We start from the raw sequence: 27,222 nt of genomic DNA, 5'->3' as shown, positions 1-27,222 counted from the left end.
GGGTATCGGGGCACAAATGAATTCTTGCCCGCTCTGGAAGTTGTTGAGCACCAGTTTCCAAGAAACCTCGTGGAAAAAAAAAAAATCTGGAGGTGTCATGTTTCTCCTCTCCTCTTTCATTTCTGTATTTTTTTTTATTTCTTTTTAAAATAAATTTTAAATAATCTTTGTAGACAATCAGAGGTCTTGTAGGAGACTCTACCCTAAAGGGTACCTGCTCTCCACCTGTGGGCCTCTTTCTTATACTAACTCATTGGAACTGATGCACTTTTCCTGTATTTTGCCTTTTTTAATTAGCTGCTTGTTCTTAAACAAAGATTTAAATGCATATTGTGTTGTGTCCCTTCTGCTTGTTGTTTTATCTTTCTTTAACTTTTAAATATATATATATATATATGCAGCGAGACTGAAGTACTACATGGAAGAGAAACATGCACAAGAAATTATGCCTATTAAGTCCCACCATTGTTTGAGCAGGTGTAACAATTTAATCAGAGGATTTTTTAAAAAATATTTTGGATGGATATTTTGCTTGTTTTGTCTGTAAATAGTGTACATAAGTTTGTGGTATATGACAGTTTTAAGTGGTTGTAAGAAAATTAAAAAAGATACTTAAACTGTTACTGATGGCGTTGGTGTTAATATAATGATAATTGCTGCTGCTTACTGTGGGCAATTTTCCGTCTTACAGAAGTGTGGGGAAAACTGTGTAGCGTGTTCCATGACTTGCATAAAAGGTAAATGCAGACCACGTAAATACCACTTGCACGGGCTTCGTGTTAACAGCTTCATTGGGTTGTAGACAGATCCCTCAAATGCAGGAATCCTATTTCTCTAAGCCTTCTTCTAAGGTAACAGATTGTGTGTTTCACAGGATGCTGAAGCTAACCTACAAAAGCTGAGGACAGAACCTATGAATCAGAGTAATTTTCTTTTATGGCTTTCTTTGAACGTAAGGAGCTGCTTGGTATAATCAGAAGCAAACCTTGTAGATGCTGCTGCTGCTTCTGGATGGTTTTGTAAAGGTTTACACTATACCGTCAAGTTGAAATTTTAAAAACAGCTGGCTTTGCTTTCTCTGACTAACATGAAGGTTCACAGGATGCCTCAGAAACAGGTCAGCCTTGCAAAGTTCTTGTTTCTTTACTTGGCATTCCAACAGATTGTACTCGTGTGCTCCTTGGCACTCGTTTCTTGGCTGCACATCATTTGTCTTGAGCTGATTTTACACTGGGTGCATGGGAGCGGGATGAAACTGATTTGCTCAACACTGTCTTTAAAGATCTGTAAATATGTAGGATTTAAGGTAAATCTTTTACTTGCCTTCACAGAGCACTGTCTGAGAGAAATCAGAAGGCTTGTGAACAGCATGTGTCGGGAGGCAATGTCGTCTTCTTGTCTGCCATAGGTTTCAGAAGGGCTTAGAGGAGTCATGAGGAGCTGAAAACCCTTGAAGAGGTATTTTTGGGCAATGATTTATTTTAAAGCATGGAATATGGAGTAACACAAGGCATAAGCCCTTCAAGTTATGTTTCCAGATGCGTGTCTGAAACGAATTTTGTGTGTAAAAGGCATGAGGTAAATCTTTAACCGGTATAAACATCCAGGTCAGGTACATGTGTGGAATGTCTGATGTCCAGCAGCTGCTGTGAAAGCTTGAAAACCGCTCCTGGGCTACAAGTAAATAGGTCAGGCCCAGGTTTGAGGTGCAGCGTTTGATGGCTGTGAGCCCCGCGTGCAAGGGGGACAAAAAAGTGACCTCCTTTGGTCCTTGCCCTTTCTCTTAGATAACTCTGTTCGCGTTCCTGACCTCTTGCTTTGGATGCAGCTCACAGTGGAGGAGCATTGCCTTGGGGTGCAGACGCACTGGACTGCATTTTGTCCCTGCGCTCTGTCAGTCAGAGAATTGAGAGCATTTCTTTTTCTAGCTGCAACTTCCAGGGGTTTGTGGCCCAGTCTAAATATCAGAGAAATCACTGCTGTGTGCCAGTGCTGTTCGGCATCACCTGCCAGGAGGGACAGTCATGCAGGTGGGTTTGGAATGGAGTCATTATTTGAACAACTATTGCTTCACAGGCTCTGCTTAGTTTTCTGATAGACTTAAACATGCTGTACTTTCTGGGTCGTACTTACAAGTGAATTCAAATTTAGACGGGGATTTTAATTATTTAAAGAAATTCAGGAAACGGTGTAAGAAAAAGCTCCAATGCGACGTGACCTGGGCTGATCCTGCACTAAACATAAGATCCTAAACTTGGATGTGGTCCTGCCTTGTGGTGGTGCGATGGGGCCCATCAGACTTGCTGGTCAACAGGTACGTTTTCTAAATGAAAATGCTGACGTGGTACCTTTGATCCATTGTGCCACTGAGTGCCCTTTCAAAAGAACAAACATTTTTGCTAAATACTACAGGTCGTCATTTTTTCTTTCTAGCTTGATGCCAAACTCTCCTGACCGGTGGGTCTGAGTTGCAGCCCTTGGCCAAGGAAAACCTGGGGCGGGCGCAGGTTGGAAATCCCCGGGGATGCGGAGCCAGAGGGTGCTCGGTGCCGCTCGGGGAGTTAGGCACCGGCGGACGCTGCCTGCCGCCTGCCGGCTCCTTGGGGAGCGCTAAGGCGCCTGCAGCCGGTGTCCGGGCTGAAGCCTGCCGCCGCTCTCCTCCCCCTCGCCCCCGGAGGCGCGGACCCCTCTCCTGGCGCCCGAGGACGGGGGTCGTGCCTGTCTCCCACCCGCCGCGAAGAGCTCCGGACGCGGCCCGTCCTCCTCCGCCCGGCCACGGCCGCGGGCGGCCCCGCTGCCCCGGCGGCGCTGAGGGGCGGGCGCAGCGGGCGGCTGGGCCAATGGGGGAGCGGCGCGGCCGGTGACGCGGCGGGGCGGAGGGGCGCGGCCTCGCCAGCCGGTCGCGACGTCGCCGCCGCCGCCGCCATGCGCCGCTGAGGCGGGCGCTGGCCGGGCCTCGCCTCGCCATGGGGGCGCCGCCGCCCAACGGTAGCCTCGGCCTCACCGACAGCCCCCTGCGGCCCGGCGAGGGGGCGGCGGCGGGGCCGGGAGACCGCGGCTGCGAAAACGGGGCCCTGATGGACAGCTTCGGCATCTTCCTGCAGGGGCTCCTGGGCGTCGTGGCCTTCAGCACCCTCATGCGTGAGTGGCGGCGGCGGCGGGGGCGGGCCGCGGCCTGGCGGCCGGACGGCTCCCTTCCTCCTCGGGCTTGCTTAACGGTGCTGCGGCCCCGCCGCAGTGTCCCCGGGAGCAGCGCCGTGCCGTCCGTGAGGGGCCGAAGCGGCCTCAGGGCAGCGCGGCCGGGGCTTTGTTGGTGGTGGGGGAGCGGGGTGCTGAGGGGGAGGCTGCGGGGCACGGCCCGGGGAGGCCTCTCCGCGGTTCCTGCGGCTCCCGGGGGTCGGTGCCCCGGCAGGGCGGAGTGGGGCAGCCGGGCGGCCCGAGGGAACGGCTGACGGGCTTCGGAGGCAGGTGTTGAGGCGAACAGTGTCGTTTCTGAGAGACTGAGCTTCACGTACTTTGAGGAAATACACTTTCTGAAATGTATTTTCCTAATAGTTGCACCTATGCTGGTATAATTCACCACTCTGGGGGTGGGTGTGTTTTCTGCTTTGAATACAACCGGCAAGGTGTTGTGGTGTGTGCCTGCTCACTTGGGTTTAGGATACCCAAAAGAAAAGGGTTAGCCTGTATCAGTTTTACTGCAGCTGTACCTTATCATGTCATCAGCAGCAAAGTAAGACACGCTTGTTGGAATCGCAGTGCACTTGGAGTATGTGCTACACCTCTGAGCCAGAGCAAGTGCTGAGCTCCTGTGGGTTTTCGCAGCAGCTCAGCTGATGAGCGGTGGCTTGTTAACGCTGCTCGTTTGAGTTCGGTGGAAAAGCAAGAGAGGCTGGAGGCCGTAGTGACTCCAACCCTGCCCACTCTGAGGGAATCACAACAGCAGGAACAGCTTTGTTGGATTTTTCTCTCTATCCCATACCGTAGTTAGCGTCCTTTCAGCTGAGGAGTTAAAAGGAAGCCCAGTGCCATTTCTCAGCTGACCGTGGAGTCGCTGTTAATAAAATGTGGGGGAGGTAAAAGGGAACACCAGCTACAAGTGTTACGACTTGACTGTTCCAAAGACCAAGTTCCTGTTTACGTTAGAATTGAACTGATGCCCTTTCATGCTAGTGTCATAAAATTATGGTTAAGTCAAAAGTTTACTAACCCACTATATTTGCATACTTTAGTGTTTCAGTCATGGTTAACAATTGCATTGCTCTTATAAAAGCTGTGCATGTAGCAGTCATCATTATGCTACTGAATGACAGCAGTAGTCAGCGGTGTAACATGTGGCCAGTCAGACCATCCTCATAATTACGAGTTTTAGCAGTTTCCAAACAAAAGTACCTCTCTTTAAGAAGATGATGTGTACGCATTGTTGTTTCTGGAATTAAGAGATGCAAATAGGTAATTCTTATGTGCGTCAAAAGATGAAGAACTAGGGATGTAATATGTCAGGATAGTATATTTTTCCTGGAAATGGTATCACTTACCTTTGTGCATTTTGCAGTAACACTGGAACGCTCAGTGAAGACAAGAAAAAGTGAATACAAAAAGTATGGACTTAGGAAAATGGAAGGCTAGTTTTTTGATGCACTTCCTAACTTTGGTTGGGTGATTTTAAACCATGAACTATTAGGAGGAGACTGTCAATTAAGTGCTTGAAATTGTGGACGAAAGGAGTGAAAGAAAGGTAGCCAGCCCTCGCAATGGTACTGGTGAGAAAAGGAACCTGTTCCCAAAGGAGATTAGAGCAAAAAAAGTTGCAACTTGTGGTGCATACAAGTGCTTACATTTAAAAACAGAAGGATAGGTATGTTTGTCCCAGTTCTGACAGCCACGTTCTCTTCCACTTCATTTTGGGCTTCTCCCCCAGCAGGAGGAGAAGCTGGCCCCACCATTTGCACCAGTTACACTGGTAAAAGAGCAGTTGTCTCTCAGTTAAGTGCTGTGCTATGCTGGAGGGGCGGTTCTGTTCTGTCTGCTAGTTCTATCTGAATGTTTCTATCCTTTTTATGTTGTATGCAAAACATCTGGTGTGTTGTTCCAAAACCCTTAAAAGCTGACTCAACAAGTAGGACTTTTTGTGAGCCATGTGACATGGAATCAGGAAACTTTGGCTGAGAACAGGAGGGAGAGCATGACCTCTCCTCAGCGGTCACTTCGGCACTTACACAGTTGTTCCTGTCCCTGAGCTGCTGTGGCAGAAGTGATGACAACTTCTGGAGCTGGATCACAGAACCAATGCAGCAAGAAAAATAACCAGGGAGACATGGTTACTTTTAAGCTGGAGTATTTCTGTGCTCTGGTCCTCCAGCTGTCCGACACAACAGAGTGGGTAGCGCTGAGGGAGAAACAAGTGGCTGCAGGCAGGGGCTGCTTGAGAAGTCGCACCACTCTCCGGTCAGAGGTGGGCCTCCCTTTTGAACAGCATTAACTCTCTGTATGCGGCTGTATCACTTCTCCAGCTCTCCTCTGCAAAAAGTCAGAAATGAAGAAATGTGACTGTCTGGTATTTAAATTTAACTTAAAAAGGGCAAAATCACTTGTCCTTTTTTTTTTTTTCTTTTTTTGAAAGGGAACCCTAGAAGGAGATACTCTAATACTTTGGTTGCAATTAATGGTGCAGAACCCTCTGTAGAAAAAGAAATTAAAGTAATGGCAACGGCAATACATTGTACAATTGCTCTTTATGCACAGAGGCTGTTTTCCTTTGAAAAATATTTGATTTGACATGTAAAGAGTAAGAATTTTTGTTAAGTGGTTAAATCAAAGGCTGACCCAGACTTGCCCTTTTCTACATAAATCTTACCATGCTTGCATTCAGTGGAACAAAGAAAATTTTTTTGAATTTTTTTCCTGATTGTAGTAACTAGTTGTAAGAGGAGGAGGACCTTTTCTGTGCCTCACTGGTAGATGTTCATCTACAAATGACTGAAGGACTGTTCTTAAAGCAAAATTGTTTAAGATCTGACACCCCGGTTTGCCACTGTCTTATGCATGCACCTATCCAATTGCTGTAAAATTATGCTGCCAGTTGACCTGCCAATGACAGCAGCTAAACTTCATCTTTTAAGGGCTAAAATGTGGTCAAGTTCAGGTTTTTAACGTGTTGAAAATGTGGAGACTTTCTGACAGAGGGCGCATGGAAACTGCATTGCTGCGACTATCTTCTGGTACTTCAAAGAGAGGTTTTTACCCCAAACACATTATCGGCATACCTTGTGTGTGCCCTCACTACTGAATTGTCACAGTCATGAAGCGACAGGAACAGAGAATTTCTTGCTTTGAGTTGACAAAATGATCATTTGAAATTAAATGTGAAGTTTCCTTTTCTTTGTAGCTTTTGCCTCCTTGTTCTGTCACACAGACAATGAAGAACAGTTTAACTTACTGTCTTCCTCACAGTAGCCTTTTAAATGAGTGACTTTCTCCTGTTATTTTCAGATTCAAATTACAACCTGTCATAACCCCCTAATCATTTTCTTGTAGAAGGTGCTTTAGCTAGTTGTCATCTATCCTGACTTCATACAGGAGCCTCCCTAACCCCTTTAACCAAAGAGCAGAAGTTTGCATTTGATTTTATTGCTGTAAGTTGTTTAAGGCCTCCCAAATCCCCAAACTTAGTCACTGATTTCAAATCTCATCCTCCTGTTCTCTCTGTAAAGCATTGTGCACGAGAGAAGTGAGGGCCTTTTTAATACTATCGGAGCCCACCAGTGTGTTGTCTTTAATCACTGTGAACTAATCTTTACTGCTCAGAGTTCAGTCCCCTGCTGTGAAGATAGGGGCGTGTTGGAACAGTTTCCCCCAGACACTACAGATGTGCCGAAAGTCAGGCGAGACAACTTCTCTCCTAACCGTGGGCTCTAAGTCCCTATCAAAAGGAACTAACTGATTAAAAACTACCTCTTTTTGGCAAATCTGGCGAGGACTGGCAGCCCTTTTGGATTCTGGCCACTAATTCTCAAGTCTGGTAGCCTGCTTTTTTGAAGTCTGTTGCTTAATTTTACTCTTGTCCCTTCTGCCTAAATATGCATTATTTTCCACACTAGTTTATTTAAGACAAGCCACTTCATAACAGGAAGTCTTAATGAGTTTCCCTTGATGGATGAGATGTGTATTTATGCTTCAGGTCAGTAAGCCAAAGATAATATTTTATTCAAAGTTTGCCATTTTGATGCCTGTATCTTATTTCATGGTAATCTTGATTTAAAAATATGGCTTTGCTTCTTAGGTGGGTTTTTCATTTTTGGTGTAATAGCTATGGGGTTTTTATTATTGATGCCACAAAGCTGGTTTAAAATATTTTTGCATAACATGATGTGTTTTGTCAGAAATCCCAAGCACCTTCTGAGCACTCTCTGGTTAGGCTTTTATTGGTAATGAATGATTCGAGAGTGATGTTTGCACATCACGTGTACCACGTAGCTGTAAATAACAGAGTTTTTATTAGCCAAACTTGCAGAAAGGTATGAGGAAAAAGCCCCATTGCCCATCCCTTTACCCTGTCTGACACAAAATGTTTCATCTTGAATATGTAGTTTATTTACTAAACTTGTTTGTGAAAAGATTGGTACCATATCAGAGCCTGGCTATGTTTGTTTTGGGATACTTAGGGAACAGCTGAGAAATTACATGTGAGTCATATTGATGGGTTATTGAAATAGAAGAGTCATTTTGTTGTCTGCAGGTAAAAGGTTGTTTTGTGTCCATCTGTGGGGGAAAATATAAATATGCTGCAAAGGAGACCAGAGTGTGTGGGCTGTTACCTTTTTATGGCTTTATTACAGTTTGTGTCTGTACTCACACCAAGAAAGGTAAAAGCTTCTGTGGTAACAAAAGTGAAATGACTGGGTACAAGTGCAGTGAATAAGTGAGTACGTGGGTTTGCTGCTGAGGGTCACAGCTGAAAAAAAATAAATATAGTATCTTTTATAAGAATTGTTTATTTTTTAAGTTCATCTCTTTGCTTATAGTGTTGTAAAGGAAGTACCTTAAAAACTGCATCCATTTACTTTACAGCAATATTTTTCTGACCTGATAAGCCATGCAAGGAAATTGAATGTGTCTTCGTATAATAAGCTATCTTAGTAGGTAGTTTAGTGGAATTCCAAATGCTTTAGCAAAAATATGCTTTTCAGAGGAATGATTTCATATTTTCATCAAGGTATAATGTTCTGGGGAGCAGGGACTTGAGAAGAAATTAAGTCATTTCAGTAGCCTTTCCAAAAAAAAAAAAAAAGGCAAGCTATTAGATACTTAGATACAAAAGTATTACAGTATGTGATTTCCAGTTGTTTTGCATAGCAATTTTCCTTCTGCTTGAGCAGATTTGAAAAATGTGAAAATGGTGTCCGGAGTTGACTTTGACACCCCATAACATCAGCAGCGAAATGCAGGCTTCCGAGTAACAGTAACGGGTTTATTCTACATGGCAGTTTCCTGAGGTGTAGGGCAGTGACATGCAAGCAAGGGGGTGTTTTATTAATCAAGGTGTTATTTAAAAAGACTTGATATTATCCTGACTTGATAATATCCCATCCTTGTATGCATTTGCTCTGAGTGACGCAGTATGTGTTCACGTGAATTGCTGAGGGCCACCTTGGAAACACCCTTTGTGCCGCTGATTTAAAAACTTGTGTTGTATGGAAGTTTCAAGTCATAAATAGGATATTCCATATTCATGAAAGTATGAATAGTATTGAATCTACACAGTGGATCACACTTTGTCAGATGCACTTTTTTCTTTTTCCTAGAAGTCTTCATGAGGGCAAGTTTCCTGGTGAGTTTACAGATATAAGGAGAACTTTAATTTGGGGATTCCCTGATATTAGGCTGTCTGAAATGGCTTTAAGGGCCACTTTCAGGTATCACAACAGTGGGGATGAATCCCCCTTAGGGTAAAGAAAGATAGACTGTTGAGCTACGTTAAAAAGCACAGTCTGGGGAGGGAGCGAAGGGGGAGTAAAATTTTAAAAAGGAGGAGGTAAAGAAAAAATCCAGAACGTGGAGGTATCGGCGCTTTTTCCCGGGAAAGCGGGCGGGTGGCGGGGCGGGGGCAGCCCCCGGGAAGGAGCCCGGGCAGGACCCTGGAGAGCTCCCGGGCCCGCGGCGCGCCCCCCGCCCAGGGTGTCTCAGGAGACAATCCCGCTCTTCCCGGCGCTCCCGCTGCGGCTTGGGCCGCTGGCGCGGGGGGGTGATGCAGTCCCCTCCCGTCTGGCTGGAGGCCAAGGAGGAAACAGGATGGGGGTGGTGGTTAAAACACCTTATTTTCTACTACCTCTTGCTCCTTCGGGCCCAATCCATGGTAATTAGTAATGATCAGTATCTTAGTGGGGTATTCTAGAGAACAGCTATTATTCTGTAGGTTGAGTGCCTGCAGGATTTGGAAAAGCCCTGTGAGGTCACTGTGGTCACAGCCAAGTAAATTATGCCTTACAATGATCAAGCGTTTTGTTATGCCCAGATGGTGAGGTATCGCTTGCGTCTATGTTACATGGCTGTTTCTTGTTTGTTATAAATAAGCCATCAGTCCTTTCAGTATCTCTGTGTCATCCTTATCCGTGTTTCAAACAGAAATGAGAGATGCAGTGGGACCCATAGCAGGGAGAAAAGCAATGCATCCACATGGACAAATTAGCTAAGTAAATTGCTTTATTTTACCATGCCAAAGTTGTAGTATTCTTTAATATATAAAATATGTAGTTGGGATAAATTCTGGACATTGTGAGCTCTGCAGAAAAAGACAAATCTTGCTGACAAACTTCATGTTCTATAAAAGCAAGCAGTAAGAGTTGTTGGGAACAGCTCAGCTGATCCTTTAAGTGAAGCAAATAACCTGAAATGAATTTAGGAATACAATTTTGGAATTATTTCCTAGTTTGAAAACAGAAGACCAGTCTTGTTTTGTAGCATAATTAAGTATGTATTTGTGCATTTACTGACCATAGGAGAAACATGTTTTCATAATGTTTAGTCCTGTTTAAACTACATTTCCTTAGGTTTTTTGATTAAAACTGCTTTCAAGATGTCTGATTCTTTGTTGGATATAGATTGTAGTAGCACTTCATTGGGTGACTTAATATCCTGATCATGTCAGGTCATTAATATTTTAGCATCACTAAATGCAGAATTACTAATGTAATTCTTGAAATGCTATGCCAATTAAAGTTAAGGAAAAAAAACAACAAACAAGGTATCAGTTTAGACAAATAATCTGTAATCTGCAAGTAAGTTGCACTTTTCATTAACAGTTGTCTGATGCCCCTCTTTGTCTTGTTGGCTCAGGATGTATTACATTTTCTTATTACTCAGCTGATTGCTGGATATAATTGTGCTCCAGATAATAAGATTGTTCTAAGTATAATTACGCATGTCATTCACATTATGAAATGTTTAGGAAAAAGGATAAGTTATGTTGACATTTGGAAACTATTAAAATGATAAATTATCCAGAAACTCTGAAGCTGTGTTTAATTAGAACTAACTTCTGGACAGTTAGCTAGACTGTTGTTTAACTGTGAACTGCATAATGAATGTGTTCTTGACTAGTCTTTTATAATTAAATTTGTAAGGAGCTGATTTGTACAAATACACAGTGCGCATTTTTTGTGTTCTGCAGTGATATTAATTTCATGGTTAATGAAGTTTGCATTCTTAAATTGGTATTTAACAAGGTCTTATCTGTGTGGATTTTGTCGATGAAATGAAAAATCAGGTCTGCTTTCTCATGCCTGCTGATAGGATATGCTTTGCATTCTCAAAGATTTCTTGATCATAGCAAAACGTGTTCCCGACAAAACTTAGCAAGTTAAATCTCACTGGCAGACTGAATATAAACTTGGAGCTTGCATGAGACTGCCTTTGCAGGTGGTGTGGTATAGGGATGAGGTTTTAGGTTTAATCAGAAATAATTAAACTTGTTCACACGTTGTTCAGGATACTGAAGACCTGTTTTCTACCCCTGACCCTGAATCACGCATTTTATATATATTTGTTGTCATAACCTTGTACATACGTTGTCATGTGTAATGAATGTTGAGGATGAAAACGGGCTTTTTTTGAAGATGTTATGCTGTACAATTTTAATTACTTTTTAGAATAATTGCTCTTAATCTTGTGCTTTAAAATACCACCTACTCTGCAACTTCTCCCAGCACACCTTTCTTGTTTGGAGCCTGATGATGTGACTAGCAGCATATATTAGTTTATATGCCTTGAGTTTTAATGCCTTCATTGCAAGGTAATTGTAATGTTAGAAGATGAAACAGTCTAAGGAGCTTTGCAATTAAACAGGAGGGGAAAAGAAACCACCCTCCTCCATCTGATCTTAAAAACTTGAGCTTTCTCATAGCACTATGTTTTTAGCGCTGGTATTAAGTTTTGATGTTGTGATGCTTTTATGAAACTTAAGCAAACGTTAAGAGGTAGCACCTTTATCATTGAGAAGAATGCTCATGCACATGGAAATTATTACATGTTTCCATCTTGATTTCAGAAATTTAATTTATGCAGGAAATACCTAGTTGTTAGACACATTATATCAAAGAAGTCTGCATAATTAGCTGATGACTCTCCTTTCATGATATTTGATCGTGTGTAAAGAGAATGTATGAAAATAGACTGTGTATCTTTTGTTCTTTTTAAAGCAGTTGATGTTATCTTGCTTGCAATTCAATGCTTCAATAGTTTCAGCAGCCTAGAAAGAATGAATCTGGTAAGAAAAGCTATTCAGAATTTAAATGGACTCTAAACATACAGTGTACATCTGCCTTTGGCCTTCTTGATTTAATATATTTGCTGTTTATCATTTTCTACAAATGGAAATAAAGTTTTCCTTTTCTGTTCTTTTTGGGTTTATCTGAACTTATATTTTGGGTTTGCTTTTAAAACTGCTACAGTTAGTGGCTTAATGAATATTTTAATGAATGATGAGTGAGTTCGTAGCTGTGCTTTGGCAGTTCTGTCAGTTCCCAAGAGCTGGTTTAAAACAACCGTCGTGAACGACTTAAAGTTCATTGATATCTGTTGTCATACTAATAATGTTGGGAAAGCTTCATGTATTATTGAGTGATCTTGTGAATGCTGTATGTGAAAATGGTGTTGTGAATCGTAAATTGCTGCTTAGTGCACATTAATATGGATTGATTCTGCTTGTTTTGTACTAAATAATTAATGTTTCACAAATGGTTCTTATTTTTACTAGAAAAAAAAGTCCACTTGAATGCATCAGACTGTATTTTTCAGCTCTCACTAGGTGTATATATCACATGGTAGGAATGGGCTGTCTGTTTCTCTAGCAGCCTACCTTTTGTTAGTTTGGTTGATAGTTGTTTAATAACACCTGGTTCCAAGTGTAAAAGCATTTGCAAGAGGGCTGTATATTAAACTTCTAAAGTCAATCTTACACACACTTTTAGTCCTGGAGGCTTAGATTTGCTTTACTTTATCTCATACCTGTTAAGGAAACAATAGCATATGCTTCTGTCTCTGAAAGTGCTGTGAAACTGATTTATTGTGACCTTTCAAATAGAGCACACCTTGACCGAACAGTGCTATGTATGCTAAATGCAAAGATAACAATTGCCTGTCTCCAAGACTAAATCTTGTCTTATAAATTTAATATTTGGATAAATATTTCCTAAGCTACTTGTGCTGTTTACCTTGGAGTTCTCAAAGCAATTACTTCCAACTCTTTATTTTTAGTATTGCTATAGCGTTGGCATGTCTTTCAGGAAGTAAAGGGCTGAATACTTTTGTTTACGTAGTGTGTATTAGATTTATTTTGTGACTTCTAAAGTGCTGCTCTCTCTGGGGAGAGAGCAAATAGGTTAGCAATTGAGAGGTAGAACTTGTGTCTAATTCTTTGTCTGCTAGGTTAGTTTAGCAATTTTAAAAGTAAGCTTTACCTTTAAAAAAAAAAAGGGAAAAAGCTTGATGACAGTGGCTATTGATGTGGTGTGTCTGGACTGCATGCTCTACTAAGACACATTTGTTTCCTTTATTGACAGCCAAGTTAATGGTTCTGTCAGAACCACACTGTCATGTGCTACCAGGATGCATGAGATCAGCCTTGGTGAAACTGTCTTAGGCTGAGTTGTATGCAACAGGTAATATGACTTATTTGTGTGTCCCCCAGCCAGTCTTTACAAGCTAAGCATTTGGAATTTTTTTTGAGCTTAGAATATGTACATTTTAGGAATAAAAAGCTCACTGACCCCAGGTAATGCGTTTGGCTGTCCTTCCTAAAGAAGTAACTTAGTCTGTATACTCCAAAGCTCAGGTAGCAGCTTTTTTGTGTTTGTTTTTTTGGTTTTGTTTTTTTTCTTTTTCCGGAAACTGTTTGTCCTCTCCTCCCCTGCACTGTGAAGGGGAGCTTCAGTTTGTGACAGCTGTTGCCTTAGCTATCACAAAACCTTTGTAAGGACAAAATTTACAGATAGGCTTTTAGCTGGATGTGGAAGCAGGTGGGAAGTAAATGTTTTTAGGTAGCTTCCAGTAACTGTAATTCTGCAGTGTTTATCCAGCAAGCACTGCTGCCCATTTTATAAATTATGTGAAATCCAGTGTTGACACATCGTTTTCCATCTTCTTATGTCATCTGTGTTGAGACAAAAGAGCCCCGGTCATGAAATAGCTGGGCTTGGCTGATGCTCGGCACTTGCTCGTTTAACTTTGCAGTAAAACAAAGTCCCTTGATCTCTGCTGTAACAAGCGTACCAGTCAGACCTGTTTAACTCTCACAAAGTTTTTGTTGCCTAAAAACTGTAACCAGTTATTCTAACTGCTGCCATTGGAGCGAAGAGACTGGGAAAAGATCTGCAGTTTTGCAGGTACTACATGGCTGTCCAGACACTGAATCATTAGTCTTACGATGTCCCTGAATAACTAACTAGCTGTCTCATTAAAATGTGTGTCCAGTGTTTCTATAAGTTTCTGTCTGGGTGACCATCCTTAACGGACAAGTTCCTGATTACACACGTATCTCTGAGGCCAAGGACACAATGGAATTAAGAAATGAGGTTAGATACTTGTATGGCTAATACTGTTTTCTGTCTTACGGAAGTTTTAAAAATTCTTTTTGCAGGGGAGCAAAGCTGTTGAGCTCATGCACTTCATATAGTATGTCAGTCTTTAACATGGACTGGAAAATTTTCCTTTCAGTGAGTTATTCCATAACTTTTTTCATCATGAAGAAATCGTGGTTCCTGGTATCTTTCTCCAGTACAGCTATATCACTGGATGTTCCTGTTTGCTCTAGTCCGGTATAATTTCTGATGTAGTATAATTGGTGTCCAAGAGTGCTGACAAGTCTAGGTCATTAAACAAAAATATAGTGAAGAATTTTGAGGTTCTTATGTAGGGAAATAAGCAGTGGGTTTTCAGGGTATCCTGTAATTGAACATCTCAGTTGTAGTTAATGGGGCATAGGAAGAGAAGGAAGAATTGCAGTAGGGCAAAAATTGAATTACCAAGAACGCAGTGAATCTTCTGTTTATTATCTGTCTTTAAAACAAACATACCTCACGCGTGCTGTGTTCCTATTATTATTTTTTAAAACTATGAATACAGGGAGATGCTGAGCTCGTAAGTGTCACAAAAGCTTTTGGCAATCAAGTGATATGTAGCTTATACACTTGCATCCCTTTCTGTAAGGCATCATTTTAGCCCATTTTCATTAGGTGTGTTTCTTGCAAAGCTACTTTAAGAAAGAAAAAATCTACTTTGGGAAAATCTGTAATTTCTTATTCCCTCTTTGCTGCTACCAAGAAAATAATGGGGGGATAAAGTGAAACTGCAAGACAACCCTCTTAAAAGCTTTGCTTAATGGGAAAGAGAGGTAAATGCAAACGTATGAGAAAGATCACAGGTAACATAAAATTCACCAACAGTTGTCATTCCGTGGTGGTGTGAATTTTCAGGAATTATTAGCGTGCATGTACATATTCCTAACAGACACAGTTTTCAGTGTTGTGGGAAAAGCACTGATGTTAGCAAGCAGAACAGTGTTTTTGACAATATTCCCAAATAGAATTTTAAAAAATGGAAATCTGGCCTGCATACGTAGTTGATTTTGCAGGGTTAGAAATTGCAGGACCACATTCATGATGCATATGTTCTCCTGATAACCAAATGTTCTGAAAATAGTTGTCTGAGAGTAGCCATGTGAAATTCTGCATCAGATTCCAAGTATGTATACTAATGGTTGGTTTAAGTCTTCATCTGTTACTCCATACGTAGTTAGTAAAACAGTGTTCTACCAGAAACTTTAATACTTGTCTTGAATGTTGGAAACGATGTGAGTTAATCAAAGTAATCCTTCAAATCACATCAGTCTTGCACTATGAGGGCTGTGTTGGAGGATCTGTCTGGTTGCGACACGTTATTCAGGAAGCCCAGCAAAGCCAACCTGCTGGAGAAGATTCAGCGCTTTCGTAGTGTAACACTGTGCAGAACCTCAAACTGCAGCACATTTCTCACTGTTACACTCTGTGCATACGTATATACGTGTGTGTATGGATTTTAGTTAGCTATGTTTTGGTCCTTTGGTAATTGGCTCAAATCTTGGAGCTTTTAAGCATCATATCACCAAAGGATGATTTTTAGACTTGCAGACCAATTTTTGTTGGAAGGGACCCCAGCTGTCACCCGTTCCCACCTGCTGCTCAGAGCAGGGCCAGCCGATGTCCCCTTGCTCCAGGCATCATCCAGGTGCATTTTCAAGGTCTATGAGACTGAAGTCACTGCATCCTCTCTGAGCAACTTCTTGCAGAGTTTAATTGCTCTCGTGGGAAATTTTATTCTTCTATCTATGCTGGAATTTCCCTGGCTGCAACTTGTGGCCTTTTCCTTGTGCCTGTTGGCTGTGCACCTGCGAGAAGGGTCTGATTCTGCCCTCACGAAAACTACCCTTGCACATGAGCAGGTTTTTGTGTGTGATGTGCGAATGTGATCTTATCCTCGCTAACCTTTCCTCCTTCCGGTTTTCTTCTTCTGTTTGGCTACCTCAGCTGTCACTTTGCTGAGGTCTGATGACAGAAAGGAGGACAGAAAGCGTAGGAGGCTTATGAGATGAAACATTTTGTCACATGCTTTGTCTTTGACCTGTTTTTGAAAAAGTTTTGAGAAGCACTGGAAATACAGGTGAAATTCCCAGTTCTCTCTTCAGAAGAGCAGCGTTATTGTAGTACAGCTGCAGAGGACATCAAACATGTTGAATATTCTTTAGCTTATTTTCCTTTTTTTGAATTTTAAATTAATGAGCTAGATAGATCTTCTTAGATCTTTATTTGGATCAGAAGGATTCTTATTGTGAACTGCCAGAAGGTGTGTCTGAGAAATGTAATAATATATGATACATAGAAACGCTTCAGATGTTTGAGTTGGGCCTATTTTGAGCTGGTACAAGAGCAGCCATCCAGAAACTTGGAGTTCTGAACTGCATTTTGAAGTTACTTCACAGCAGCAAAATATTTCCTGGGGGACTTTCTGGGAGGGTGAAGGAGGGAGAGAAGAAAAGGCTGAATTCCAAGTACAGACTCAAGTGTTGCTTTTCATATTGACACTTCAGAGAGGTTTTACTTTATTTCTTGTCTCTGTTCTTATATATGGCCTTTATTCTTCCCTATTAGTCTTTAGTTTTCTGGAATACTGATTGCTAAACTCCTGTGTTAAAGTAACTATTAGAAACCCTTCCACAGTACTCTGGCATTAATTATTCCTAGAATTTCAATGAAATGTGAAGACAGTTTAATGAACTTGAATTTTGCATTAGCGATACTCTGTCTTCTATGCTTATCTATTATCCGTCCATCTGGCAGCTCACATGCTTGTTGGCAGAAGTGCTTTTATTTCTTTTCCTGAAAAATTCTGGCGTTGAATGTATAAACAAGGAGTGCGTCTTTCTTCGTTTATAATTCAGCATGAAATTCTCAACATTATTAGTTAATTAATATTAAATATGGTGAATTCTTGCTAGTGTGAGTATAAGGCTCTGAATTGAAGCATATGGCGTGGTACCACCTCCTCGCAGTGAGAAGCTGGCAGATTGAGGCCCATCTGTCAGCTGACACACGCACCGCCGCACGTCTCCGAGTTTACACTGAGGCCGCGCAGGCTGCCAAGAGAAACTGTGAGTGGGGCTGAGAGTGCCTACAAGCGTGACGTATTTTGGGGGAGGGCAAGTGGAAGAATTGCTTTCCCATCCCCAACTTGATAGATGCTTTAAAAATTTGCAGAATCTTTATTTGAAAAAATGTGCTGGTTTTTGGTTGCAAAATTAATTTATTATTAGCAAACACGCTATGGATGCCGAGCTTACCAGTGTGGTTTTGTACAGCCTGTTGTTTATTTGCTCAGTTTACTTGCTGGGAGGACCCCGGCTCTCTACAGCCATACAGAAAAGACTCTTTCTTGCTGGGGGAGAAGTTAAATTGCTCTCAACTTGAACCACTCCAATGTGATAATATGTTGTGGTGGGTAGGCAGCATAACCCAGATACTGCACCAGGGGTATGTAGGAAAATACCTGGCGATAGCTGCATACTTCAGAAATACCTGATGTTCCCAGACACAGAGCTGCAAGAAACTAAGCTGAGAAAACAGCCCTGTTTCATATGGATCTAGTGGGCTTTCGTGTGTACAGGTACAGAGTCATCAGGTAGCAAGCAACTCCTCAAGCATTTAAACAGATTGTCTCGTTTCATTTGGGGGGTAGAAATTTGTGGTGTGATCAGCCATTTAATACATTCCCAAAAGACATCTGTAGAGGCTTTCAAAGTTAACTCTCCTGTTTAATGTTAACTCAAATTAAATGTTACATTTTTGGAACAGGCCAGAGAAACACAGACCTTCTGAAGTCTTTTTCTCAGTATGGATAAAATTTGAAATGGTGTTAGTTGCATTGGTTTTGAATATCTTCTTCCAAAGCAATTTTTTGTGAATAGAGAAAGAAATGAGTCCACAGGCTTATACAACTTCTTCATAGTAATAATGGACAAAAGCCTAAACTTGGAATTCCCCCTCCTCCCCTGCGAACTATGCACATCTTACCAGTTTAATTTCTATTTTGTCTGCAGAAAAACATCTTGCACAAATTCCACAGTAAGTTGAAACTTCTGTTTCTTGCATTTATTTTGTGATGCTTTGCGGCTTCCTGTTGTTGTGCAAAAGTGACAGTAATTAAAGTAATGCATAGTGTAACTGGGGACGACTTGTCATAAACAGCAAACTGGTTAACTTAGCTGGGTGTTGCTCATTTTTAACAGAAGTTTTATATTTATGGCATGCTGTTCACAGAGGAAACTGCTGGCAAATGTTGCTATTACAACTTTATCTTTGGTGTAAATGTATGGTTTTTTTCCTCTTGTCGCTTTTAAATTTCTAATGGTTGTATTACATGGGGATGAAACATGGTTTCTCTCTCTGCTGTCAGAAGGAGTAACAGGGCAGACAGTAAAATGGCAAGTTGTTAGCTTGGTGCTCCCTGCAAATGCTGCCCCTCCATGCTGGAGATGAATTTGTATTTATTTATTTTAAAGCATTTGGGTAATTATATTAATGCTGTATTGTTTGAGGATGGTTGGCTTTGGAGAAAATTGCCTTCCTTGTGAAAAAGTTGTGATTGCTTCATAAACCAAAATGTCTTCTAAAGGCTTGTAGGCTAGGTAAGCAGAACTTATATACAGCATTTTATTTGAAACGTAAATTCATCGCTAATACCTGGAACAGCAGGTTAAAATACTTATCGATGTTTTGCCTGACCTATACCTGTTATGGTTTGTGCCTTTTAAGACAGAATCTCTGCAAGTTGAAGGGGAGGAGACAAATCAGGGCCTAACTTTTTCTTTTTTTTTGAAGTGGAGATTTCTGAAATAAGAACCTAAATAATTATTTTTCAAGAGTTATGTTGAAGGAACTGGTGAATGACCCTGAACTTCAGACAGAAGGGAGGAAGTAAAACACATCCTTAGTGAAAAGGTTTTCCTTTACCCTGTTATCTTTGGTCTGTCTTTGGAATATATAAGGAATTAGTGTCTTGCAGCCGTAACAGAAAATAATTCTGCGTTAAGGCATTAGGCCAGGTCCGGCAGAGATAAGGCTGCCGTGGTTCCCTGTCCTGGCTCCCCACCCGTGGCAGGGCTGAATGTGTGCTCCCAGTAGGAAAAAAGGTTTTCTTGCCTGGAAAGAGTTAGAAATGGAATTTCCTAAGAAGATAGGACAAACTGTAGATCAGACAGTACCAAGTGTATGGACCAGCCACTGTTTATGTATGCGCAATTGTTTTTATCCCCTTATGCCTCTGTTTTCCCACACTTGTTCCTCCATGAGTCATCTAGATCCTTCCTTTTCCCTGCCTTTGGTTCCCCCCCTAAATAAGCCACAGTAAGCCTTGGGCAAATCCAAAACACTCTTTCCCTGCATCCCATACCTGCCCCGTACCCTGATGCACTGACCACTTCCCTCCCAAAGGTGTTCCAGAGCTGGCTCCCTGGCATGGAGGTCTCCCCTGGCTGGTGGGGCTGAGGCTCTCCTGGGACAGCCATTCCTTCTTCTGAGTCCGTCGTTTGTGTTCCCCCATCTGCCTTTAGGCTGCTGTTCCTCTGGGCTTGTGGGGACGGCTCCTGGGATGGACCTGGGAGTAGCTGGGCAGGGTATGATTCAGGCTCCCCTGCCATTGCCCTTGTGTTCCTTTGGGGGTGTGCAAGGAGCTTTCTATCCAGTACACGAACAATTTGTTTTATAAGCTGTATCAAGATTGAAACTGTCAAATCTATCTATTTTTCTGCCTTTGTATAGTTGGTGTTAATTTGTATACTGGATTTTGGGGTTGTTTTAATATGTTAACAAGTATCAACCTTTTTGTGAAGGGACTACCTGACTAAAAAAACCTGTCCTGCTTCCCTTTTGCAATTCAGTTTGCCTGCAAAAGTCTAATTTGTCATCCATAAAAAAAAATAGACTTTTTCAGAGAATGTATTTATCCTGTTACTAATTCACTTGATTTATTTCTAATATTATAGATTGCCCCTATATTGTGAGAATACTTTCCAATTTGACTTTTGGTCTCCAGTGAGCAAAAGAAATGTCTTTTTCTAATACCAGCTTTACTATCGGAAATTAAATTTTCTGGATGGGCGGTCATAAAAGCTAAGCCCAATGAAATGGTGGTCGGTAATAGATTATTTTTTCATGTGAGATATATTGGCAGTCAGACGATGGATCTGTAGGAACTTGAAGGTGATGGAAGGGAGCTAGTTTCTTTAAAAATTTATCCTTAGAGATTGATAAAGTGAAATGCAGTTGTGTAAGATCTAATTTATCAAAGAATGTAACATCTCTGCAAGAGGATTTGCTTTCACTTTTCTATATTTTTCTTGGTTTGGGAGTTGCTGATTGTCTTCAATTTTATTTTTTTTTTTGTAGTAAAACGCTTCAGAGAACCAAAGCATGAAAGACGTCCCTGGAGGATATGGTATGTTCTTAAATACTTTGTTCTTTTTTTTCTTGCATGTGAAGGAATGATTATTTGCATATGGTGATACAAAAAAGTGGTGACAAAAAATTGGTGGCTGAGCATCAGAAACAAAAAAGGTTACCAGAATACATGAGTCAATGCAAAGTTATCTCCTGAGCGTTTCCCCGATGGTTCTTTCTTACTAAAATCTTACAGGAATCTCTACAAAGAAAGATGTGCATTTAGACATAAAGCTTCAAGTTGTGCTTCCTCCTGAAGCTGGAAGCTTACAGTTGCCCTAAGGTGCATCTGAACATCTACAAACTTACAGAAGCTTACAAGAAGCTCTCAGCTGGCCATAAACAAAATTCCATGTTCCATAGCTATCCTGCTACATATAAGATGGAAAACAGTATGGTAAAAGATATAAATACATAAGCCATAAAAGAATACAAAGTGTAAGAATTATATTTGCTTTTATTACTTTTTAAAAGTTGTTGGATTGTAGCAATGCCAACATAACCTGTATTAGTTTTGAGACTGGTGTAAATGTTAAGCTGTCATACCGGTTGTTGAAGACTTGGGTGGTTTAAAATCTCATACAATGCTGCTTTTCATAACTAATCCTGACCTTTATTTTATTGGAACACGAAATACAAAATCTTTGTGTACTAGTCTACCTCAGCCTGAAATTCTAAGTAGTGCAGTGCTAGCATTCAATTTTTAAGCAAAGAATCTTGTTCTGGGACTTGAGTATCGTTATTTATAGTCTAGTGTACTGAATAGATAAGAAACTCACTGGCTTCCTGCCTCATCACCAACACTGGGCATTCTATGTCGTGCAATGAATGCAAGAGAATAAAGTTTAAGACAAAATTGTTAGGGAGGGGAGATAAATTCAGGCATAAGATGTTTGGATCTCTTGGGGTGTTTGGGTCTTTTTAGACATGGAAACAACAGGCAAAATGGGTGTTGGTCTGAACACAGTCTTGCCTACAGAATGCTTTTGACGCAATTCCTATATTTAATGTTTAATAAAACATCTGTTGGAAGCTTTGGTTTTGTGCAAAGGATGATGACAAAAGAATTGTAAGGGCCGGAGTCTATAGTGAATCAGTCCCTAAGTGGGGTTTTGATATTTTCCCTTTAAGTAGCAAACTATTTTCTCTCTAATTCTGTCATCTGCTTTGGAGATAATGCTTTCAAGGTTGCAGTTCTTTTGCAGTGTGGTCTAAGCTTTAGATAAAATTCAGCAGGACAACTTGATGCTTTCAGGTGAAAAATATGTTGGCTTTTTAGCAAAATACTACAGATAAGGGAATCATTAGCCAGCTATTAAATTGTTCACCAATAAGCACATGATGAGGATTTTATTTTTGTCGGTGCCATATACTTGCTAAAAAGGCATAAACATAAAAGGACTGAAATATCTAGCAAGGCTGGGATACTCGTTGTTTACAGGAGGTTATTAAAGACTTAGCAAGGTTTAGTGAGGATTAGCTCTTGGATAATGCATATGATACCAAGAGGATATCCCTAGACTTTAAATTTACAGTGGTAAGGTTTCAAGTTAGTATGATTTGGTTTATTGTTAACAATATTCAAGGAAAAAAAGGGGCAGCATTTAAAATGGAACACTGTTAAATAAGCTAAATACCATGACACTTTTTCATTCTTGTGTTCTCATTTGAAGAAAAAAATAGCAATTGAGTTGGAATTTTAATTAAAATAAATTTGCAATGTCTGACTGTCTTCTAAACAGTTTTGTGTGTCTTAAAAGCTGTTCTTACTCTCTACAGGTTTTTAGATACTTCCAAGCAAGCCATAGGGATGTTGTTCATCCACTTTGCAAATGTCTATTTATCAGACCTTACAGAAGAAGACCCTTGTTCACTGTGAGTGTTCAATTTCAGAATTGAAATTTTCAGTCTTTATGGTCGTTCTGCAGTTGATTTTGGTGGTGTATGTGGACGATAATGCAAGACAGAGCCAAGAAACCCATTTTCATGGTAAAAATCAATTATTTTTGAAAACCCATGGTTTAAGCTTAGTTTATCAAGGATCAGAGTTCTGCTCTTTTAGTTCATGGCTGGCAGGACCTGGAAAAGCTTTTTCTGGGCTGTATATAGATATTTTTAGAATGAGGGTAAACTCTTACTACTGCTTCCTCTCCAGTTAATGAATGAGGACTGAGGTTGCACATTGTAATGTGCGACTGTTTACTGAAGGAGGTGCTGGGGACCACAGGAAATGAGTGTAAAGTTGTGTACGCTGACCTCAGACTGTACTGTTCACTGCAGCAAGGCTTTACTATAAAGTCAGGTTGCTTTCAGGGATATTTAGCGAAAATCATTCATGCTTGTATTTTCTTCTGAAACCTACGTTAGCTACTGCAGTATTAGTTTCATTTTGTTAAAAGCAGGAAATCTTGCTAGGTACCCAGGCAGTTAGTACAAAAATTAATTTTGCAATGTCACGCTTGGAGCAGTGTGACTAAGTAGATAAGCATTTCACTGTAGTATATTAAACTTGAAGATTTTATGACTAAGACCGTGTCAGGCTCTTCACAGGAGCTCCTGAAGCAAATGATAATTATTTGGGTTTGTTCTTGATAGAGCTCATGCTTAAAGAAGCTTACACATTCTTGGTAATAGAAGCTGTGAAATTACTTTTAAAAGCCTAGTAATTTGCCCTTTAAAACCAATCTAGTTCCTTCAATGGCATCTGCTCACTGTTGTCCTTTGGTAAACAAAGGAGCTACGCAGCTCAAGGAATATGCTTGTGTTGCTTCACAAGCCTGTTTTATTTCCCTTGTTCCTCCTCGGTTTCTTTTTTGTTCCTACGTGCTATAACTGTGCAAATAAAATACTGCTTTTCTCTTCCCACCACAAAGCGTTTTGGTAGGGAAAATGCATTTATTTTACCCCACTAACTGTAAAGTTTAGGTTGTAATTATGACAGTTTCAATAATACCAGGCGTCACTGTAGGATTTTCCTTGCTTACTCTGATGTAAGAATTTCCTGATAGATTGAAAAACTGGCAGGTGCAAATTGCTTTCATACCATTTTTATATATTAAAGTACATATTTGCATAAGATAAACAAAGCGTGTGTAAAATTGTCAGTGTTTAAAGCTCAAGCTCACTAACTTATTTACAGTATTTTAAAATTAAAAATAACTTTGTGCTGTGTACTGAGTTTTCAAAATAAAAGGTTTGCTAGCGTGTTTTAATATAGTCTACATAACTATTTTTAAATACCACTTTTCATGTAAGCGTAACATGACACAAAACAAGTAAGAGGGTGAGGTAGAGAACTGTTATTTGCTGTTCCCAGGATAACAAAAATTACAATGTGGAGCTGTATTATTTTTCAGATAAGGGTGCAGGTCCTCCTTGTTAGCAGAAAAAAACAGCCTGTTGTATCAGCTGAAGCCGCTTGGCCTTTCTTGGGAAAAATGTATCTTAAGTGTGCAAGTGGGTCAAAATTTGTGAGCAAAAGCAACGTTTCTGTCTGTGACTTTAATACTAATTTTACTCAGCAAATTCAAACATGGATAGTTTTCTGTTCTTTCCTGTTTTGTAGTTTGTGGGTTATTTTCAGAACAAAACCTGAAAATGTAGTTTTAGCAAACATTGTGGTTCAAAGCTTGGAAAGAGCTACAATTGAAAGTTGTCATTTGTTAGTTTGGGAGTGTAGTGCTGTAATTCAGGCAGGTGTGTGATAATATCAAAGCAAACACCTTGATAGGTTGTTGTTTGAAGAATTTTAAATAGAAAAAGCAAACAGCATTCTTCTGTAGAGCAGGGTACTCAGCTGTCTGTGTGTGGTACAGGGGGAAGCTTGTGTGAACCCCAGCCTTATACTCGCTGAATTCTCAGTCGAATGCATTGATCTGACGGGGCAGCAACTTGTGGTGTTTGTGCCGGAGCAGCAGTTACACGTGAGCGGGGTCACAGCAGCGCAGCATGGGGCGAGCTTGTTTCCAACATGTAGTGAGCCTAATGTGCTTGGGAATATTGGGCATACTTGGCCTGCGCCGTCGGCTGTAATTCGATGTGAAATAGGTGTTGGCACATCTCTTCTCCCTGCTCCTGATGGCTGCCTTCCTCCTGTAGACTTACAGCAGCCCCTTGTGGCCTTAAAATGACTTGTGTAGACTTGTAATTGCCAAGTTTCCTCTGCCAAATACTAAACCTTGATTTTAATGTTTGTCTAATACAAAATTCATTAAAACTCTGATTTGACACACAACTATTAGAAAATAACTATTTTTTTTTTTTAGAAAGTTTATGGGTAAGTCTTTGCTGAAGCAAGGCATGCCCACTTCATTTTTATTTTTGAGCTGCTCTTAAATAGGATTTTGAGGGTCAGAACAACTCTTCCTTTACTGTTTTGAATGCCGCATGTTCTATCTTTGCTTTCCTCTTCCCGATACTATTTTGTCCACATGGATTTGTCACTGCAGTCAGCAGACGCTCACAGGTCTCTGGTTTGCTATTTTTATCCCTGCAGATAAGTTCCTATAAACTCTAGAGTTTACCTTAAGTATTTGAGTTACCAAGTCAGAATCTCAGTAACAGGGATTTACTATGTGTAAAATAGCTGGCTCGTTTTCAGCTGCTGTTCAGCTAAAATCAGTAATGGTAAATAAACCAAACTGACTTACAAAGTGCTCTGAATTTCAGTGGCACCATTTAATGAACCTAAGAATTAATTTGAAACCCACAGTAATCTCTAGTTTCTTGAAGAATAGGTAAGATCCCAGAAGCTCTTCTTGAAACAATGAAATTAGCAGTGCAGCAGTTGTGTGTCCATTGAGGGGTGGTTTCATTTGGTGGGTTTTTTCTGTGAAGGCTTGTTCCTGATTATTTCAAATGTTTATTGGACAAGAACTAAAGTGCAAGAAAGTAAATTGCTGCTTTTGCTAACGCTAATGAAGTTGAAATTTGGCCTAGATAGTGACTGTAGTCTCTAGGTGTGGAGTTCCACTGCTCATCCCTCCTTGTTGAGGCTACGAGGGGGCTCCCTTGAGCAAGAAAAACTGTCTAGTTATGCTGTCTTTCCCCCTGGGAATGAGAGTGTTTTAGGTTGTGTTTTTTACCTTCAAATTCCTTGAGGTGTCTTTAAGATAACTTCCCTTTTTATTCCTTTTTCCATTTATTCCTTTGGTTTTATACAAATATACTTTTTCCATGCAGAATGAATTGAGCAACCGTGAAAAGGAAATCTCGTTTTAATTTAAAGGAGTAAAATGAATATTGGAGTTTATATAAGAGTATGCATATGCACACACCAGAGTTCATGAAAACAGAAGTTGGAGCTTAACATTAAGGACAGAAACAAAATATTAAGACTGTTTTAAAACTATTTAAATTTTAGGGTAACTATGTAATTACAGAAGTGGATAAATGATTATTCTCGATACTCTGGCTTCTCAGCATACATACTGATCTTTTATCAATTGTGGTGTTAAAATACACTGAACTTGCAGAAAATGGACCCTTGCTCCTTGTTCTCTCTTGCGTTTTTCCTTTCAGGTACCTTATCAACTTCTTGTTAGATGCCACATTAGGAATGCTGTTAATCTACATCGGTATACGTGCAGTCAGCAGCATTGTGGAATGGCAGCAGTGGGAATCCCTTCGCTTTGGTGAATATGGTAAATGTTTCCGTTCTTGCACTGAAATGATTTTCAGAATAGGAGCTCAGAATACTTCAGCTCGTGGTTAACTCATCTTCAGATCCTTATACAATGATTATAGTGGTCATTTTAATATTTCACTTGTCACGAGGCTTCTGTTAAGTTCTCTATCTCAGCATGCACCTTCTGTGCTAGAAAGTTCAACGAGTCTCTAAGCATTTAGTGAGTTTGGAACAACTGCCTGAGTATTTATTTTTTAGGAGTGATTGAACAAATTATGATATTGGCTAATCTCATGGAAAAAATAACAGCATGATAAATTTACTCTGAAACACTTTTAAATAAACGATAGCTGGAAGGTCATTTCCTATTAAAGCTTTCACTGCACCACATGCCGTTGTCTGAAGATACGGGCTAAGAGTTCTGCCAGCCCTCTTTAAACAACCACATACTTTCAGTGAAGAGAATGGCAAGGCGGCCTGTGCTTGTCCTCAAGTAACAATCACTCAAACTCCTGCAAGTAGGGCTTGTATCATTGATGAAAAATGTGTGTGTCTTCTGTACAGGCTGAGGGATAGACTAGTGAAATCACTTTTACTTGAAGTTGTAGGTTTTTATCTTACGTTAGCTGCAGAAGTCCACTGATGTGCAAAAATTGTGGATGTGCGGATTCATTTGAGTAGCATACATAACAACAACATTTAATTCTGTGCAACCTTTTATCTTCAGATTGCTTAGTCTGGCTGCTTGGGAATAGAAGTTCTGTGTGGATGCTAAAAATTGCATTTGAAGCTCCTTGAGATAGGAATGTGGGGAGAGGTTGCCTTAGAAGAGAGCTATGGCTCTTTATCATAGAGAAAAACAAACAAACAAAACCTATGGTTTGGGAAAAAAAAAAAGTTAAAATAATGTTTGCCTAACAAAGTAAAAGCTTTCATAGCAGTTTCATAATTATCATTAGTAGGTTTTTTTGGTTTTGCAAGTTTCTTTGTTTTTAATGATTCTAAGTGGCTGACGGAAGTAAGAATAAATAAATAAAGGCCTTGCCAAGGTGAAGTACTTTAAAAGCTTGGGAA

The 27,222-nt window shown here is 40.5% G+C and overlaps 1 protein-coding gene across 8 annotated transcripts in view; it reads left to right on the top strand.

Moving 5' to 3' along the window:
• Positions 1-2,876: 2,876 nt before the first annotated feature.
• Positions 2,877-27,222, top strand: part of STIMATE (STIM activating enhancer) — a 39,838-nt gene continuing 15,492 nt past the window's right edge. For all 8 annotated transcript variants that reach the window (XR_012589302.1, XR_012589301.1, XR_012589300.1 and 5 more), the window contains exons 1-4: positions 2,877-3,141; positions 20,472-20,520; positions 22,302-22,397; positions 26,043-26,164. Coding sequence is in view for 3 of the 8 variants with exons in the window: in XM_074602481.1 (XP_074458582.1) it covers positions 2,967-3,141; positions 20,472-20,520; positions 22,302-22,397; positions 26,043-26,164 (442 nt within the window). In the remaining 5 variants the exon portion in view is untranslated. The remainder of the gene's footprint in view (positions 3,142-20,471; positions 20,521-22,301; positions 22,398-26,042; positions 26,165-27,222) is intronic.

The sequence above is a fragment of the Larus michahellis genome, chromosome 10 (genome assembly GCF_964199755.1).
Source record: "Larus michahellis chromosome 10, bLarMic1.1, whole genome shotgun sequence".
Taxonomy (NCBI): domain Eukaryota; kingdom Metazoa; phylum Chordata; class Aves; order Charadriiformes; family Laridae; genus Larus; species Larus michahellis.
This window is presented reverse-complemented; position numbering and strand designations above follow the sequence as displayed.